This window comes from Bombina bombina, chromosome 2 (assembly GCF_027579735.1).
Source record: "Bombina bombina isolate aBomBom1 chromosome 2, aBomBom1.pri, whole genome shotgun sequence".
Classification (NCBI taxonomy): Eukaryota; Metazoa; Chordata; class Amphibia; order Anura; family Bombinatoridae; genus Bombina; species Bombina bombina.
Window position 1 is genome coordinate 1,363,531,585 of NC_069500.1, and position 19,683 is coordinate 1,363,551,267.

Sequence of the window (19,683 nt, forward strand, 5' to 3'; positions counted from 1 at the left end):
TTGCTGGCTGAAGAAAAATTAAAACAATATGTAAAGCTATAAATTACATTGGGTAATATTCTTACGCCCACACAGCCACCGCCAATTACAGGAGGGGCTATGAGTTCTTGGCTAACCCACAATGGAACTTTTATATGTGGAAGTTCCAGGTGCAAAGCCTGCGACTTTATTCAGGTCACTAGGAAATGTATTTCTTGACAGGCAATGAATATATCCCGTTACAATGTGTGAACGTCTCTGTGAGCTATGTGGTATATTTAGTCTCCTGTGTTTGCTGTAAGATGCAGTATGTGGGCCTCACCACTAGCGAGGTGAGGTCAAGAATCAGGGAGCATCTAACAAATATAGACAGTGGCAGAGAATGGTCAGCATTGGCTACCCATTTCATTAAGAAACATGATACAAATGTAAATTCATATTGATATGGATATTGGTCAGCAGGGCCAAAGTGTTGTTGACACCTGACTAGCTCAGTTATGAACTAACACCTTTGCACATACCATAGTGCAGTTCTGCTGTGAGAGCACAGTTATAGACACCGGCAGCAGCACAGCAGCCACCACTACCACAGCAGACACAACTAATGTAGCACCACCACTAGCAGCAGCACATTTACTCTCACACAGAAGGTGTGTCCATGTCTAAGCTTCTACTTATAGAGATGGTTCACAGAAACAGATAGGGCAGGGGAAATTACATCAGCCCACCTTTGTCCATGCAAGGGGTACGTCAAAGAAGCAATCAGGTTTACATCTCTGTGATAGAAGGGGCTCCCCTCAGGCAGTTAATATAAGCTTTGGCTCCCAATTACCACTTTCTTTCACAAATCAATCTTTACAGGAGAGTTGTACCTTATTTTTACTATTTTGTTTTGCTTTTAAAGAAGGAGCTGTCCAAGTCATCTGGACAGAGTCTGCCCTTCACTACAGATATATGGAGTGTCCCTAGCGCTTAGCACACCTTCCTTTCTTTAACAGTACACTGGTGGCAGGCTAATGTCTGTGATGTTGCAGGCACATGACATGTATGGTAGTAATGGAGCTAGCTGCTGATTGGTGGCTGCACATATATGCTTCTTTTCATTGACTCACCTGAAATTGTATGCTCTGTCTGAATCATGAAAGAAAAATATTTTATTATAGTTGAGCCTATACTATATTCATTTATTTCACCTGCAGGTACTGATAGAACCACTAGAGGGCACAGTTAGTGCAACCAGAGAAAGGAACATAACAGGTTTTTGTACAGCTCTGTATCACTGTGAGAGGGTAGCTGTAATACTGCTGACAGTAATAATCTGCTGCATCTTCTGCTTGCACTCCGCTGATAGTGAGAGTGTAATCAGTACCAGACCCACTGCCACTGAACCTGTCTGGGGTCCCTGTGTGTTTGTTGCTTGTACTATAGATAAGAAGCTTTGGAGCTTGTCCTGATTTCTGTTGGTACCAGTGTAATCTACTGGTGCTAACACTGCTACTGGCTTTACATTTCATGGTGACAATGTCTCCTGGTGATACAGACTCAGAATCTGGGAACTGAGTCATCACAATCTGCCCACAGGACCCTGATGTTTGGAAGAGAAACATTTATTAGTATTTCACTATAGTCTGGGATTAAACCTTTATTGGTCAGATACCTACAACAAAACATAATTACAACTGATAAAACTGAAGCCAAATCTCTTACCCTGAATATAAAGCAACAATAAACTCAGCAGATAACTTTGAGAAATCATCTTTATGTTCTGTCACAGACACAGAATATCATATGTATGTGGCACAATGTAATAAATACTGGGCATCATCTTAGTCTAGGAAGGAAATAATCAGTTATGCAAAGTAGGGCAATGTAAATAGTGTAACATCAGATCACATTACATTGTCTGACATCTATTTATAAATGCATTATATATTATTTAAGGGTTTTGTTCTGGTTGCTTAAAGCACTGCTTACCTTATTCATTTTGTACAGTTCTGACAGGATTTGGCTTCACTTTTTTACTATTATTTGTTTGTAAAGCACATAGGTACTGTATGGTTTTCCTTTTTTATCAGAATCTACTAAATGCTTAAAGGGACATTAAACCCAATTAATGTTTTTTCATGATTTAGAAAGAGCATGCAGTTTTAAACAACTTTCTACTTTACTTCTATTATCTAATTTGCTTAATTCTCTTGATATTCTCTGCTGAAAATCATATCTAGATAGGCTCAGTAGCTGCTGATTGGTTGTTGCACATAGATGCCCCATGTGATTGGCTCTCCCATGTGCATTGCTCTTTTTTTCAACAAAGGATATCTAAAAAGTGAAGCACATTAGATAAAAGAAGTAAATTAGAAAGTTGTTTAAAATTGTATTCTCTATCTGAATCATGAAAAAAAATGTGGGTTTAGTGTCCCTTTAACTATTAGTGTGTGATGATTTATATTTTCTTTTGTTAAGCAATAATTCCTGTTTATACAAATGGATGTGTCACATATGTTTTAAACATTGTTGTAAATGATAGTTAAACTTTTTCAGCGACTATTTTAATGGCTATTAACTAGTCAAAAGCATATTAATGTCAATAATGTAAATATAAGCAGTGTCTGTTAGTTTTAGAGCTGCATATACCAGACAAGAATATTGCCAATAGTAAAGTAGCAATAGTGAGCCAAAGCCTCTCATTGATTATTATATTATGTTCTGTATAAAAATAAAAACACTGAGGGGGGCGGAGCTAACAGCCCAACATGGCAGTCGTGTTGGTGTGAGCTCTGTGTGCATCGATGCAATTATCAGCTTCAGACAGGGGACAAAAGTTTTCAGCTTAGGTGCCTAATGTTGGGTAAATCTGCCTAACCGGTATAGCATTAAGGGAAGCGACAAGGAGAAACTGTTCTGTCCGCAACCGAACAGGAGACCGCATCTCATCTCAGCGGCGTTACAACTCCCGGAGCTTTCGATGACCCACGTGGCTGCCTATACTTACAGCTTGCCATCACCTCTGAGCCAGCGCTAAGGGGCATTATTGAGCGCTACTTTCAGGTACGAACTACTGACCTCCAGACCGCATAGATACACATTGGGGTTCCGGTCCACTCTGGAGGGCCTGTCCTCACTGCGGCCTGCCTACCTAACTCCTAACCGCCTGGCAGGAACTTCTCACACTCACCGGGAACAGTGGGGTCGCATCCTTAAGCATTCTCCGCTATAATACAGCGGCATGTAATAAACAAATATACACTACCCAGCCTACTAAGCCTTATTGACTCGCCATAACACTTACCTCTCTTGTGGAGGCTAGGCTCGTGGGACTCTAAGTGACCGCTCTGACCACACACATAGCAAAAGACCACAGGTGCAGGGTGGCAGATTACTAGGCAAGCTTGCTATATACTGTATACATTTATCCCTATATATTGCCTTACTCCACTATGTCAACCAGGAAGGCTCACAAATCACTAAAAGGGCCCAAAAACCCCAAAAGCTCTCAAGGCCCCAACCTGGCTATGAAGGACTATTTTAAGCCACTAGACCCTCTGCCGCATGACCATATAAATTCACAACAGGATAATGGCAGCGACTCAGAGGACTCAGACGCAACCTCAGTGCAACACACCCCACCTAGGCCTTTAACCAAGGCTGATTTAAGCACACTACCTACCAAAGAAGACTTTGCGGCCTTGATGTCCCACGTCAGCCAGCTTATTAAAGAAGGCCTGAAGGAGGTTAGAAAAGACCTAAACGAGCTGGGTAATAGAGTAGAATACTTGGAGGAAGGGTCTGAGTATATTAACAATGAGCATGAGGTCATGTCACGGCAGTTACACCAGCAAAATATTATCATCGACGACCTGCAAAACCATGTAGAAGACCTCGATAATAGGGGCAGAAGGCAGAATATCCGCATACGCGGCATCCCAGAAAGTGTTCTACACCAGCAACTGGGGGACTATCTACAGAATCTATTCAAACACCTTGTTGGCCCAGAGGTGATCCCAGACATGCCGCTTGATAGAGCTCACAGAGCCCTGCGACCCCCTCCAAAGTCTACAGACCCACCTAGGGATGTTATCCTGAAATTCCAGTATTATAAGGACAAGGAAACTATCTTCACTGCTGCAAGGAAAACACAATCTGTCCTATTCGAGGGATCAAAAGTTCAGATATACGCAGACCTGAGCCCCATCACGTTGGCTAAAAGAAGAGAGGCTAGATACCTCACGCAACACCTTCAAAATCTGGGTATACAATACAGGTGGGGCTTCCCTTTTTGCCTCAAAGTCATCAAAGGTCTCCAGACCTATATATACAGAACGCCCGATGATTTGGAGACTTTCTGCAAGGGACTTAATATCTCTCCACCGGATCTCCCTAAGCTGAATGGCCACTCTCGCCCCTCATCGGAGCTGAATGATAATCGCCCCAAACCACAACGTCAAGACTGGACGACAGTAAACAGGAAAAGAAACAGAACCACCGGTGATCCACCTCAACTTGCCACTCCAGCTTCTACACCACCTACTTGACTCAGTCCTACTGCTGGATCTGGCCTGACCCTTCCTAATCCTCACATGGTGTAGTATGATGCATACTTACTTGTTCATTTTGCTAAGGTGACAATGTTGTGCCCATGCCTTAATAACTTTGTGACTGTCTCACGAGAACTCTAACCTTTAATGGGCAGGTTCTACGATTCCAAGTTATATCCAAGTTACCCCCATTCCCGGTTTTATAGACTACATGTGCTTTAACCCTTTCTGCTGATACTTAGACCATTTGCTAAATGTTCTATCACGTGTATTTTAGAGACCAGCCAAGAGAATCTGTTATGTGCCTTGTTCTCTTCCCTTCCTAAACCTAATAATGTCACCTTATTATAGTTTTCCAAGGTAATAATAGTCCCTGATAGTCTTATACAGTTTGTTTTATTGTTGCATCGAATGTGGCTCTTTATTCTTAGAGTTACTTTCCCCCTTCCATTGTTCATGCAATGTTCGTATATAGTGTGATGATAACACATTGTTTTTCTTTTTGTCTATACCCCCCTACCTTTAATATTGATTTCAACAGTTCTTTTGCTATATGTCATCCAACAATGTCAAAAATGCTGACCTATGCATATTTTTTCCTGTGTGGGTTAATGTTTATGTCTATGTTTTTTCTTCAGCAAGCCGGTTCCTCTCCCTTCCTTTCTACCTCTTTTCCTCCCACGTTATCCCTTACCGTTGGAGCTCCATCGCTGGGCCTCAAGTATGCAAGTAAGTACTCCTCTATAAGTTGTTGTGCTACTCACACATAATATGACATACACACAGCACAGAGTGACATACCGTCATGTTATAATCACCAAACTCCTTACACATCATGAGCCCTCCTAGTGTCAAAATTCTTTCACAAAACGTGAAAGGCCTTAATTCCCCGACCAAACGGTCTATCGCCCTGAATTGGTTCCGCAAGCAGGACGCTGACATAATCTGCTTGCAGGAGACACACTTTACCCTGTCGGCGGCCCCGGCGTGCTCTTCCAGCACCTACCCGTTGGGATACTTTGCCCACAACACAACCAAAACAAATGGGGTGGGCATATTGGTTCACAGAAGGCTTCCCTTTTCCCTCACATCCAAACACCAGGATGAAGCAGGTAGAATCCTAATATTAGTAGGCACCTTATACAATCAGCCAGTCACTCTAGTGAATTTGTATGCTCCTAATAAATGTCAAGCGAAATTTTTCAGGAAGGCCCTGGACATTCTCACGCCCATAGCTACAGGTCTGGTGTTGTTGGCAGGCGACTTCAATGTTGCGCTGTCACCAGCGCTAGACTGCTCACTGGGGCATAGTTGCATACCTACCTCAACACTGCGCTACATTCAGAGCAGCCTGCAGAACCTGTCTCTAGTGGACATATGGAGACTTAACCACCCCCAGACAAAAACCTATACCTTTTATTCGTATCCTCAGAGATCCTCATCTAGGATTGACTATATTTTTATTGACCAAAATCACCTGCACATGATAAGACACTCGTACATAACCCCCGTATCGTGGACAGACCACTCTACCATTACCATAGAGATCTCCTGGCCTACAGCCCCTGTGTCCCAGTATTGTTGGAGACTTGATGACTCGCTCCTTAAAAATGTGCAACTGACCGAGGAGATCACTCGATCTCTGACGGAATATTTTCTACTTAATGACAACGGTACGACGAAACCTCATATAGTGTGGGACGCGCACAAGGCAGTTATAAGGGGGGACTTCCTTAAGTATAAAGCGAACCTAGTTAAACTAAGGAGAAAAGAACTTGACTCCCTGACTACGAACTTACATAACTCAGTGACAGAATTTGCAATTTCACCACACAATAGACTATTAGAAGAAAAACTGACAAAAGCCAGGAGTGACCTCAATACATACCTTAATAAGGAAGCTTTGAAACATGCCTTTTTTTTGCGCAAGCTTTACTTTACGGAGGGAAATAAGATAGGCACACTACTGGCTAAAGCTCTACGTCAAAGGACGCTTAACTCTTTTATACATAAAATATCCTCCCCAGATTCAGTAGACTTTCACGATAGCAAAGGAATTGCGGAGGTGTTTCACACCTTCTTCAGGTCCCTGTATCAACTCCCCCCCCTAGATGACAGCCAAACCCAAAAGGATTGTGAAGACTATATCCGTTGTGCAGGTCTCCCGGCCCTGTCCCAATCAGAATCAGCTCAGCTAGACGCCCCCATAGAGGTGGCCGAAATTCTTTCAGCTATTGAATCCCTCCCTAATCACAAAAGCCCTGGCCCAGACGGACTGTCCAACTCTTACTATAAATCCTTTAAGCACATTCTAGCCCCACACTTAGCCACTCTGTTCAAATCAGTAGACAATAACGAATCCTTTTCCAGAGATATGTTATCAGCGCACATCGCACTGATCCACAAGCAAGATAAACCCCCGAACCTCCCAGGCAGCTACCGCCCCATCTCCCTAATTAACACTGACGCAAAAATCTATGCTAAAATTCTCGCTACCAGAATTAACAAGCTATTGCCGCAACTTGTCCACACTGACCAGACAGGCTTTGTTCCGCGTCGGGAGGCCAGGGATAATACCATTCGAACACTGCACTTAATAGACTATGTACCTACTTCCAAAATCGACTCAGTCCTGGTCTCCACCGACGCGGAAAAAGCTTTCGACAGACTGAACTGGACATATCTAAGCTCGACTCTGACGGGATTTGGCTTTGGAGGCACAACCATAAATAGAATCTTTAATCTATATAACAGCCCCTCTGCTAGGATTAAAGTCAATAACACTCTTTCAGACCCTTTTCAAATACATAACGGAACCCGACAGGGATGCCCACTCTCTCCATTGCTGTTTGCAATAGCAATGGAGCCACTAGCCGCACACATCAGAAACAATTTGAATATCAAAGGAATTATAATAGGCCCCTCTGAATACAAAATCTGTCTTTATGCTGACGACATCCTGTTGACTTTGTCCGACCCCCGTAATTCGATTACTCACCTCCTAGCAGAATTCCGTCAATTTGGTAAATTATCGCATTTCCACATAAATGACCAAAAATCTAATATTCTCAATATAAATATGAACCCCAAACAATTTGCAGCCCTTTCCGAGATATGTCCATACCACTTGTGTAGCGACCAGATAAAATACCTAGGTATTACCCTCACCCCTAAGATAAGCTCCCTTTTTCAGGCTAACTACGTCCCACTCCTTAAGCGGATCCAATCTACTAGCCAAAACTGGCAGTCCAAGCCGTTTTCTTGGTGGGGCAGAATGCAAGTGGTTAAGATGTCCATCTTACCTCTTGTCCTGTATACTTTTCAGACAGTTCCTATAGACCTCCCTCAAACATACCTAGACCAGCTGCAGTCAATCCTTAATAAATTTATATGGGGAAGCAAAAGACCTAGAGTAGCGAGACATACTTTGTATCGCCCAAAGATAAAGGGAGGACTAGCCGTTCCTTGCATCACCCAGTACTACCAAGCGGGCACATTACAACGTGTGCTTGACTGGCATGTAGGACACCTGGATAAAACATGGATATCACTAGATTCGCACATACTCCAATCTCCTCAAATTGGTCCTCTCTGTTGGCTGCCTCCTACCTACAGACCGTTAGTAACAAAAACATCACCTCTGTATAAACACATTTTCCGCACATGGGACAATATTCTGAACCACATACCAGGAATTTCCTCCCCTTTTTCCCCTATGTTCCCGATTTTTCAAAACACAGAGTGGTTACAAAACATACATTCCGCGATCAAACATACCAGATTTTCTGATCTGGGCCTCTCGTCTCCAATTTGCGAGTTTCTCCATCTGGGCACCCTGAAATCTGCACCCAATCTGTCAGATATACTACAGGGCACCTTTAAACACTGGCTTAAGTACTCCCAATTAAAGCATCTATTAGCAACCTCCCCCCACAGACTATCCCTCCTTCGCCCCCTCACTCATTTCGAATCCATATGTAGAAACGGTGGGGCCCTGAAGGGTTCCCTAGCCATTTCCAAAAGAATTTTAGACGCCTGTCTATATAAACAGCTGCCCAAAACCACACAGACTTGGTCAGCCGAGTTAGAACTAGAGTTCTCTGAGGAACAGTGGGAAAGTATGTATCAATACACTCACAGTTCATCAACTTCCACTCAAATTTTGGAAATGAATTACAAAATCATAACCAGGTGGTACTTAACACCAATGAGACTTTCACGCATATATCCTGGGTCCCCTACTGGATGCTGGAGGGGCTGCGGGGCCGCTGGTCACATGACCCATATCTGGTGGTCTTGCCCAAAGCTACAGGTCTTTTGGAGGGCATTGCAGCGATTTGTAGCACCACTATTTGATATATCATTTGTAATCACGCCCGCCATGGTGTTATTCAATGACAAACCCAAACATTCCTGTAAACTTCGCTCACACCTTTTCCAGATATGTCTGAATGGAGCGAAATCGCTTATAGCTAGGGCTTGGAAAACAGAAGTGATACCCACAATCGAGACCTGGAAAGCACGAACACAAGAGCTAATTCACCTAGAGGAGTACTACTACTTTAAAAATAACAAAATGGCACACTATAACCATGTTAAATTTTATTGGGAAACTATAAATCCATTGAGGCCTTAGCGCTATCGCCCATAGTCCCACCCTTTACCCTTCCCTTCTCTGTTCCTCCCCCAACACTGTCCTCTCCCCTTCCATTTCTATACTTGTTTTGGCGTTCCTATCGTAAAACGCCTTTTCAGCCTTCACTCAGGTGGTAGATGAATTACCTCTCTCTTGAACAATTGTTGTGATGACCCTTATTGTATTGTTTTGTTCCCTTTTTTTATATATATATATTTTTTTTTTTTTTTTATATTTTCTTATTTTTTCTTTTTTCTTTTCTTTTCTTTTTATTATTCATACCTGTTGTAAAATTGGAAAATGTTCAATAAAGAATAATATTTAAAAAAATAAAAAATAAAAACACTTACAAATTATTTCATATATATGGTAATGTATGATTGTGATGTGGGGTACATAGTTCTCAGCTGCAGGAGACAAACAGTTTTACATAAGTGCAGTTCTAAATAATGTAAATATGCAACAGTGTACTGACTTTACTGTGCATGCTCAGGGGAATTTACATGCCCAGATGACTTGGAATTTAAAAAGTAGATTTTTCTAAATAAACTACTAGTCCATATGAAACGCGCGCAAGTTTTAAAAAATGTATTAAAAAAAAAAAAAGAACAGGTTCTGTAGCTTGACAGCTTTTACTGGGAAAAAAAAACTTTTTTATAGGTTGATATTAAAGGGACATTAAACTCCTCCTTCTCTTTCATGAATTAGATAGAGCAAACAATTCAAATCAACTAAGCAAATCTATTTCTATTATCAAATGTGCTTCTTTCTCTTTGTGTCCTTTGTTGAAGGATCAGCACCCACTATTGGGAGCTATCTGAACACATCTAGTGAGCCAATGAAAAGAGGAATATATGTGCGGCCGCCAATCAGCAGCTAGTTCACAGTAGTGCATTGCTCTTCTTGAGCCTACCTAGGTCTGTTTTTCATCAAGGATACCACGAGTACCAAGCAAATTAGATAATAAAAGTCATCTGTCTCTTTAACATCCTTAGAAGCCGTCAGCACTCTCTACTTGGTTAATAACAGGAATATTCCTGTTTCTTCTCTGGGTCCTGAAACTCTACTAGTTAGTTAGCTAGTTAGATAGTTAGATAGTTAGTTATTTGTTTATTATAATAATTGACATCCAGTTTATGAAGTATAAAATGCCTTACTAGATATGTTCATCAATCATTCATTCTTATGAATAAATTACAAATGTTTCTGCGGATAGTATGCTCTTTTTTGAGCCTGATTTATGTGTGCGAAAGTGCAACACACAAAGATATGGGGCTAGATTATGAGGGAAGTGCAAAATTTCACTTTAGAAAGCACGATTTTTGCACTACAGTCTGTAATTTTCGTGCACTGGTATTACAAGTAAAGCACAATGCAAATGTGAGTTTGCATTGTAGAGAAGCTTTGAGCTCACTATAGCACGCTTCCATAGACTCCAATGGGAGCCTGTTCTGCTGCCGTCATACACAGCACAGAACCTAGCACAGCAAAGGGCATAAGTTGCACAGCGTTGGGCAGCAAATTTTTAATTTTTATTTATATGAATATATACATATATATTTATGTGTTTATATGTGCATACATAAATATATATAAGCATATGCATATATATTTATAGAGGACACACAGTTCCCAGAGACTGCTATGTAAAAGCACATTTCAGTGCCGTTTTTTTTTCTAACACCACACACTCGCCACTTTAAGCTCTAAAAACATGCAGCATTTTTATTTTAAATAAAAAACAGCACTATAATTAATTGTGTGGCAATTGGGGCACATTTTGAAAATTAACAGAGATCTGAGCTCTGGTTAATTTTTGGAACACCAATTGCCACGTGAGCTTGCAGTAGCATTAACCAGCCACTTAATGGCTGGATATTTATTGTGTGCCTGTAAACAAGTTAATTTGCCAGTTCACGGGTGTGCAATAAATTAGCTCTCCATTTGTAATCTAGCCCATGGATGGGTAAAATGAGTTCTAGAAGATATAATAAAGAAGTCAATTGCAGCACTTAGTGTTATAATAAGTAGTTTATACAATTTTTAATACTTTGGTCATACAACATTTATGATGATCTTTTGAACAGCCCGCTGGCTCAAGAATTTTTAAATAATCGGTGCTGACATATTATATTAAGGTCATGATTCCCATGGGATGCATTGTGTCAGTTGATTTCACTTTGATGTGGTTTTAAACTTTGTTTTGTTATTCATATATTATTTATTATGGGTAACTATGATAATTGCAAATTTGCTAGAACTTGCACCAGGGGGAGGGTGATTTGGGCTTTAAATTTGTGTTTTGCCACACACCTGGTTGGTCTGAGGAAGGGTAGATTGTCCCCAAAATGTCACTAATAATAAATTAGTTTTCTAAACATTTATTTGAAGTCCAGTGAGTGAGGTTCCATTTTGTTTATTTTACAATTTTACCTAAATCCCACACATCAAATGCATTCACAAGTCCTATACATTTAAAAATGACCATATAACATAAACACTCAAGAAAGCTATATCTGTTCAATTGTTCTGTATCTCAACTTTAGGTTTATAATTTACTTGACTGTTGCTTGCTCATGCTCAAAGTATCAGACGTAGACTGAAGTCTACAGATTCCTGCTGGCTCCTGTTTGTGTAATCTGTCTTTTCATATGCAGGGGAGGGGGAGTGTCTGCTCTTTCTGCTTTCTCAGACCTTTTTACTGCATGACCCAGTCTAACCTACTCAACAGTGCTAAACTGGGAGCTTCTTAGTAAGTTTTTTTTTTTTTTTTTTTTAAATTCTGGATTCTTAGATAAGTTTCTGGGCATATTCTTCTGTATAGCATTGTCTATTACATGCATTTATATGAAAATTGGTGTATACTGTCCCTTTTAATAATTTTCTTTTAGGTGTTTTAAATTGACGTAAAATCATTAAACTAGATTACAATAACAGTATGTAAAAAAAAAAAAAAAAACTCTACATAAGCATTATTAATTATGTAAAAGAAATAATGTACATTTGTTCATGAACCACTGTATTTCAATTTATAACGTCTAAATATGTTGGAAAGTTATTAAAAAAATTATTTACTTGTCTTAATCCAAATAAAAATGAAATAAAATTACCTGCAACTCTTTTTTTTATTTTTCTTGACAAATCTGATCAGCTGCTTGTGCTGTATGATTGAAACTGAGAAGGTAAATAACTCCCTTGCAAGTTCTGGGACTAATCTCCTAATTGGAGTCTCTATACAGGGGAATGTGGCTACTGAGGAAATTTTAAGGTAAAATATCTTCCTTTATTACATAGAAAGGTGAAGTTTTCTAGGCAGCTTTTTACAGCTTTACTGCATCACTTTACTGCTTTACTTTCAACAGGAAAGTTGTACCTTCTTTGTACTATTTTGTGTTGCTGATTAGTGGCTGCATATATGCCTTTTTATCGACTCACCTGATGGGTTCAGCTAGCTTCCAGCAGTGCATTGCTGCTCATTCCGGAGCAGCTTTCGCTGCTTCGTACATGGAGCCCTAAGAGAATGAAGTGAAATTGAGAAGTAAATTGGAAAATTGTTTCAAATTGAATGTTCTGTCTGAATCATTAAAGAAAAATACTATATTATAGTGGAGCCATATGCCTATATTTATCAAAGTCTGGCGGACCTGATCCGACAGTGCGGATCAGGTCCGCCAGACATCGCTGAATACGGCAAGCAATACGCTCTCCGTATTCAGCATTGCACCAGCAGCTCACAAGAGCTGCTGGTGCAACGCCGCCCCCTGCTGACTCGCGGCCAATCGGCCGCCAGCAGGGGGGTGTCAATCAACCCGATCGTACTCGATCGGGTTGATTTCCGGCGATGTCTGTCCGCCTGCTCAGTGCAGGCGGACAGGTTATGGAGCAGCGGTCTTTGTGACCGCTGCTTCATAACTGCTGTTTCTGGTGAGTCTGAAGACTCGCCAGAAACAGGGGCCATCAAGCTCCATACGGAGGTTGTTAAATAGAGCCCATATACTTTATTCCTTTATTTCACCTGCAGGTACTGATAAAACCACTAGAGGGCACAGTTAGTGAAACCGGAGAAAGAAACATAACAGGTTTTTGTACAGCTCTTTATCACTGTGAGAGGTCTGCTGTGATACTGCTGACAGTAATAATCTGCTGCATCTTCTGCTTGCACTCTGCTGATTGTGAGAGTGTAATCAGTACCAGACCCACTGCCACTGAACCTGTCTGGGACCCCTGTGTCTCTGCTGCTTGCAGCATAGATAAGAAGCTTTGGAGCTTGTCCTGATTTATGTTGGTACCAGTGTAATCTATCAGTGTTAACAATGCTACTGGCTTTACATTTCATGGTGACAATTTCTCCTGGTGATACAGACACATAATCTGGGTACTGAGTCATCACAATCTGTCCACAGGACCCTGATGTTTGGAAGAGAAACATTTATTAGTATTTCACTATAGTCTGGGATTAAACCTTTATTGGTCAGATACAACAAAACATAATTACAACTGATAATACAGAAGCCAAATCTCTTACCCTGAATATAAAGCAACAATAAACTCAGCAGATAACTTTGAGAAATCATCTTTATGTTCTGTCACAGACACAGAATATCATATGTATGTGGCACAATGTAATAAATACTGGGCATCATCTTAGTCTAGGAAGGAAATAATCAGTTATGCAAAGTAGGGCAATGTAAATAGTGTAACATCAGATCACATTACATTGTCTGACATCTATTTATAAATGCATTATATATTATTTAAGTGTTTTGTTCTGGTTGCATAAAGCACTGCTTACCTTATTCATTTTGTACAGCTCTGACAGGATTTGGCTTCACTTTCTTACTATTATTTGTTTGTAAAGCACATAGGTACTGTATGGTTTTCCTTTTTTATAAGAATATACTAGACTCTTAAGTATTAGTGATGATTTATATTTTCTTTTGTTAAACAATAATTCCTGGTTGCACAATTTGATATGCCACAAATGTTTTAAACATTGTTGTAAATGATAGTGTTAATCTTTTTCAGCAACTATTTTAATGGCTGTTAAGTAGTCCAAAAATATTAATGTTAACAATGAAAACAGGACCAATGTGTGTTTAGAGCTCTATATACTGGACAAGAATATTACCAATACTGAAGTAGCAATAGTGAGTCCCTCGTGATTATTATATTATGTTCTGTATACAAATAAAAACACAAATGATGTCATATATAGACAATGATTGTGATGTGGTGCGCTGACTTCTCAGCTGCAGGAGACAGTTATACATAATAATGTAAATACACAACAGTGAGCTGACTTTACTGTGCATGCTCACATGAATTTACCTGCCCAGATGACTTGGAATTTGAAAAGTAGATTTTTAAAATAAACTACTCCATGAAATGTGACATAATCAAGTGCACAAGTTATAAAGTAATATATTTCAATAAAAAGAACAGATTTTGTAACTTTGCAGCTCTTACTGGGATTTTTCTTTTTTTATATAGGTTGATCTTAAAGGGACAAGAAATCCTACATTTTCTTTCATGATTTAGATAGAGCATGCAATTCTAATCAACTACTCCAATCAACTTATTTTATCAAATGTGCTTATTTCTCTTTTTAATGCACTATTGGGAGCTATCTGAACACATCTGTTCAGCCAATGAAAAGAGGAATATATATGTAGCGACCACTCAGATGCTAACTCACAGTAGTGCATTGCTTTTCTTGAGCCTACCTAGGTATTCTTACCACGAGTACAAAGAAAAATTGATAATAAAAGTAATCTGTCTCATTTAGAAGCCTTCAGCACTCTAATCTTCTTGGTTAATAACAGGAATATTAGTCTATTTCTTCTCTGGGTCTTGAAACTCTACTTATTTATTTATTTAGTTGCAGGTAGATTACAAGTTATGCCCGATAGAGGGTATTTAACGAACGCAAGAAAAGTTGCATTATTTCACCCTTTATAGTGCAGCCATTACAAGTTTTGAAACAGCTGGCTTGTGCATGCGATATGGTTGTGTTGAGCTCCATACCGCACAAAATACACATACACACATACAAATATATATATATATACATATATTTGTGTGTGTGTGTATATATATATATATATATATATATATGTATGTGTGTATATATATATATATATATGTATATACACACACACATACATACACTGTAAATATATACACACATACACCAACAGCACATATATATATATATATATATATATTATACAATATTTGTGTGTCTATATATATTTCTCTGATGAAGCGCATTGCACATGCGCGAAACGCATCAGATCTACAACACCTTACCTTGTACACCACTGAGTGATTCACCACCTATGCCTGAATAAATCCACTTGGTTGAAAATGATCCTGAAAGTCTTCGTTTCTTGTTGTTATATATATACTTATACAACATATATATATACACAGACGGCCAGAAGTCTTCATCCGATCTGGGCAGAAGAGGTCCTCAAGAGCATCCTCTTTGTCCGCCGACTCCTGGTGAATGAAGGTTTCTTTAAATGATGTCATCCAAGATGGCGTCCCTTGAATTACGATTGGCTGATAGGATTCATTCAGCCAATCGGAATTAAGTTAGGAAAAATCCTATTGGCTGATGCAATCAGCCAATAGAATTGAGCTCACATTCTATTGGTTGATTGGAACAGCCAATAGAATGCGAGCTCAATCCTATTGGCTGATTGGATCAGCCAATAGGATTGAACTTCAATTCTATTGGCTGATTGCATCAGACAATAGGATTTTTCATACCTTAATTCCGATTGACTGATAGAATCCTATCAGCCAATCGGAATTCAAGGGACGCCATCTTGGATGATGCCATTTAAAGGAATCTTAATTCGTTGGGAGTCGTCTGAAGAAGAGGATGCTCCGCATCGGTTGGCTTCAAAATGGACCCGCTCCGGATGGATGAAGATAGAAGATGCCGCCTGGATGAAGACTTCTGCCTGTCTGGAGGACCTCTTCTGCCCGGATCGGATGAAGACTTCTGGCCATCTGGAGGACCACTTGTGCCCGGTTGGGTGAAGACGTCTCAAGGTAGGGTGATCTTCAAGGGGTTAGTGTTAGGTTTTATTAAGGGGGATTGGGTGGTTTTTAGAGCAGGTTTGGGTGTGTGGGTGGTGGGTTTTAATGTTGGGGGGGTATTGTATTTTTTTTACAGGTAAAAGAGCTGATTACTTTGGGGCAATGCCCCGCAAAGGGTCCTTTTAAGCGCTATTTATAATTTAGTATAGGGTAGGTCTTTTTATTATTTTGGGGGGGCTTTTATTTTTTATTAGCGGGATTAGATTAGGTGTAATTAGTTTAAAATTCTTGTCATTATTTTATTATTTTCTGTAATTTAGTGTTTGTTTTTTTATAGTGTTAGGTGTAATTGTAACTTAGGTTAGATTTTATTTTACAGGTACTTTTGTATTTATTTTAGCTAGGTAGTTATTAAATAGTTAATAACTATTTAATAACTATTCTACCTAGTTAAAATAAATACAAAGTTGCCTGTAAAATAAAAATAAACCCTAAGCTAGCTACAATGTAACTATTAGTTATATTGTAGCTATCTTATGGTTTATTTTATAGGTAAGTATTTAGTTTTAAATAGGAATAATTTATTTAATTGTAGTAATTTTATTTAGATTATTTTAAATGATATTTAAATTAGGGGTGTGTGTTAGTGTTAGACTTAGGTTTAGGGGTTAATAACTTTATTATAGTTGTGTCGAGGTTGGGGGCGGCAGATTAGGGGTTAATAAATAAAATGTAGGGTTTGGTGATGTTGGGGCAGCAGATTAGGGGTTAATAAGTGTAAGAATAGGGATGTTTAGACTCTGAGTTCATGTTAGGATGTTAGGTGTAGACATACAATGCATTTTCCCATAGGAATCAATGGGGCTGCGTTAAGAGCTGAACGCTGCTTTTTTGCAGGTGTTAGGTTTTTTTTCAGCCGGCTCAGCCCCATTGTTTCCTATGGGGAAATCGTGCACAAGCACATTTAGCCAGCTTACCGCTACCGTAAGCAGCGCTGGTATTACAGTGAGATGTGGAGCTAAATTTTGCTCAACGCTCACTTTTCTGAGGCTAACGCCGGGTTTCAGAAAACTTGTAATACCAGCGCTGTTTTAAGTGAGCGGTGAGAAAAAAAAGGAGCATGAGCATCGCACACCATTACCTACAAAAACTCGTAATCTAGCCGTTAGTGTGCGGCCATATCCGATGCTGGCCGGCTCCGCCCTCACGGCTTTTTTATTTTATGGGCAAAAGAGCTATATTTACTTTAGGACACTGCCCTACCAAAATCCATTCTAAGGGCAATGCCCACCCAAATGCCCTTTTCAGGGCAACTATTTTTTTAGGATACAGCTTTTTTATTTTATGGGAAAAAAAGCTATATTTACTTTAGGACACTCCCCTACCAAATGCCATTCTAAGTGCTATGCCCAACCAAATGTCCTTTTCATGGCATTATTATTTTTATAGTAGGGATTTTTTTTAACAGGATTTTTTTTTTTTTTAGAATATGGCTTTTTTATTTTATGGGCAAAAGAGCTATATTCACATTAGGGCACTGCCCTTCTAACTGCCCATCTAAGAGCAATGTCCTACCAAATGCCCTTATCAGAGCAATTGTTAGAGTAGGTTTGTTAAGGTTGGGTTTTATTTATGGCTTAGGGGGTTACTTTGGTTTTAGATTAGGGATTTTGTGCCAAGTAAAAGAGATTAATCACTTTAGGACAATATCCCTACAAAATGCCCTTATTAGGGCAATTATTATGAGTAAGTTTTAGTGTAAGAATATGCTTTTTTATTTTGGAGTGGGCTCTTTTTTAAGGGGACTCTGGTTTTAGGGAAGGCATAATTGTTTTTGTTTTTTTGTTTGTTTATTTGTTTTACAGTGCTTTGGCTTTGTTTTTTTTTGTTTTTTTTGGTAATGTGTTTTTTATTTTTTTTATTTTTTTATTTTGCTTAATTTAGGGGGTGTTAATTTAGAGGTCTGGGGGGATAGCTGTTAGATAGTTAAGTACATAATCCAGATAAAGAAAAGAGATGGCAGTACTCCAGTATCTTAAAAGTTCCTTGGTTTATTCACATCAACTCCAAATAAAACAAACAATCAACAACGTGTTGGGTGTTACCCCTTAATTATGTTGCATGCACAATACAAACATTTTGCACCTTAAATACCATAAACCCTACCCACTATGACACCTCTCTCACCTGTGTCCATCACTCTCAATGTAATCACTATACATTGTAACTATCATGCCATCTAGTGGTCAAAAAAGATATATATATATATATATATATATATATACACACAAGTGATTCATCAAATGCCATACATAATACAACTCATGTCTCTATTTGTGTTATATCAAAGCATTTACAGAGTACATATGAAACAATACATTGGACTTAATAAAGTATGTCTAGAGCTATTACAAAAGAATAGATAAATCGAAATCTTTATTCATGCCTGCTGGGTCTTTAGCCTACAATTTATATATCCAACAGAGTTTGCGTTGTTTTAGCATCCCTATTGCCCCCATGTCTGGGTACCTGCATATGATTAATAATTTGAAATATTAGCTGAGACACATGATTTCCTGCTTGAAAAAAAAGTTCAGCCACTGGGGATTTGATGTATTTAGTTCTAAGATTTGATTTATGTTCAATAATTCTATCCCTTATCTTGCAAGTAGATTCACCTACCTATATACAGACACACAAGCATTTAAGTAGATAGATAGCGTAAGTTGTATTACATGTATAGTATCCCTTTATATCAAATTTATTTCCTGTCTTGGGATGGGTAAATGGAGATCCCTTGATCATGTTATTGCAATTCGAACAACTTAAACAGGGAACGCAGCCTGTATTTCTCTTCCCAATAAAGGATTGGCTACTAATTTTATTAGACCCAATATCTCTAGTGTATGCTTTAAATTATGTGTCCTTCTGAAGGCTGGCATAGGGGGTTGTTAAAATTCTTTAATTTCTGGATTGCAAATTTGTAATATTTGCCAGTGTTTGCATCCACAATAATTATTGAAAGATAAAACAACAGATAAAGTGAATGACAAATTTGTACAAAAAATGATTTTTGTTGGTGACTATCATACATTAAGCAGAGGCATACAAAAAATACTTTGCATTGGGAAGAGAAACACAGACTGCTTTCCCTGTTTAAAGTCTTCGAATTGCAATAACATGATCAAGGGATCTTCATTGTCCCATCCCAAGACAGGAAAGAAATTTGATATTAAGGGATACTATACATGTAATACAACTTATGCTATCTACCTACTTAAATGCCTGTGTGCCCGTATATATGTAGGTGAAACTACCAGTCAGATAAGGGATAGAATTATTTAACATAAATCAAATATTAGAAATAAATACATCAAATCCCCCAGTAGCTGAACATTTTTTGCAAGTAGGACACCATGAGGCTAATTTATCAAGGGCCGAATGGACCCTGATGCCCCTGTTTCCAGGCAAGCCTTAACTGCC

At 39.0% G+C, this 19,683-nt stretch overlaps 2 gene segments (V, D, J or C); both read right to left on the minus strand.

The window, feature by feature from the left end:
• Positions 1-1,193: 1,193 nt before the first annotated feature.
• Positions 1,194-1,762, minus strand: LOC128647553 (immunoglobulin kappa variable 3-20-like). The segment is given in 2 exon segments: positions 1,194-1,564; positions 1,687-1,762. Coding segments are annotated over 2 exon segments (420 nt in total).
• An 11,424-nt stretch (positions 1,763-13,186) lies between these two features.
• On the minus strand, positions 13,187-13,734 carry LOC128647555 (immunoglobulin kappa variable 3-20-like). The segment is given in 2 exon segments: positions 13,187-13,557; positions 13,676-13,734. Coding segments are annotated over 2 exon segments (420 nt in total).
• Positions 13,735-19,683: the final 5,949 nt, after the last annotated feature.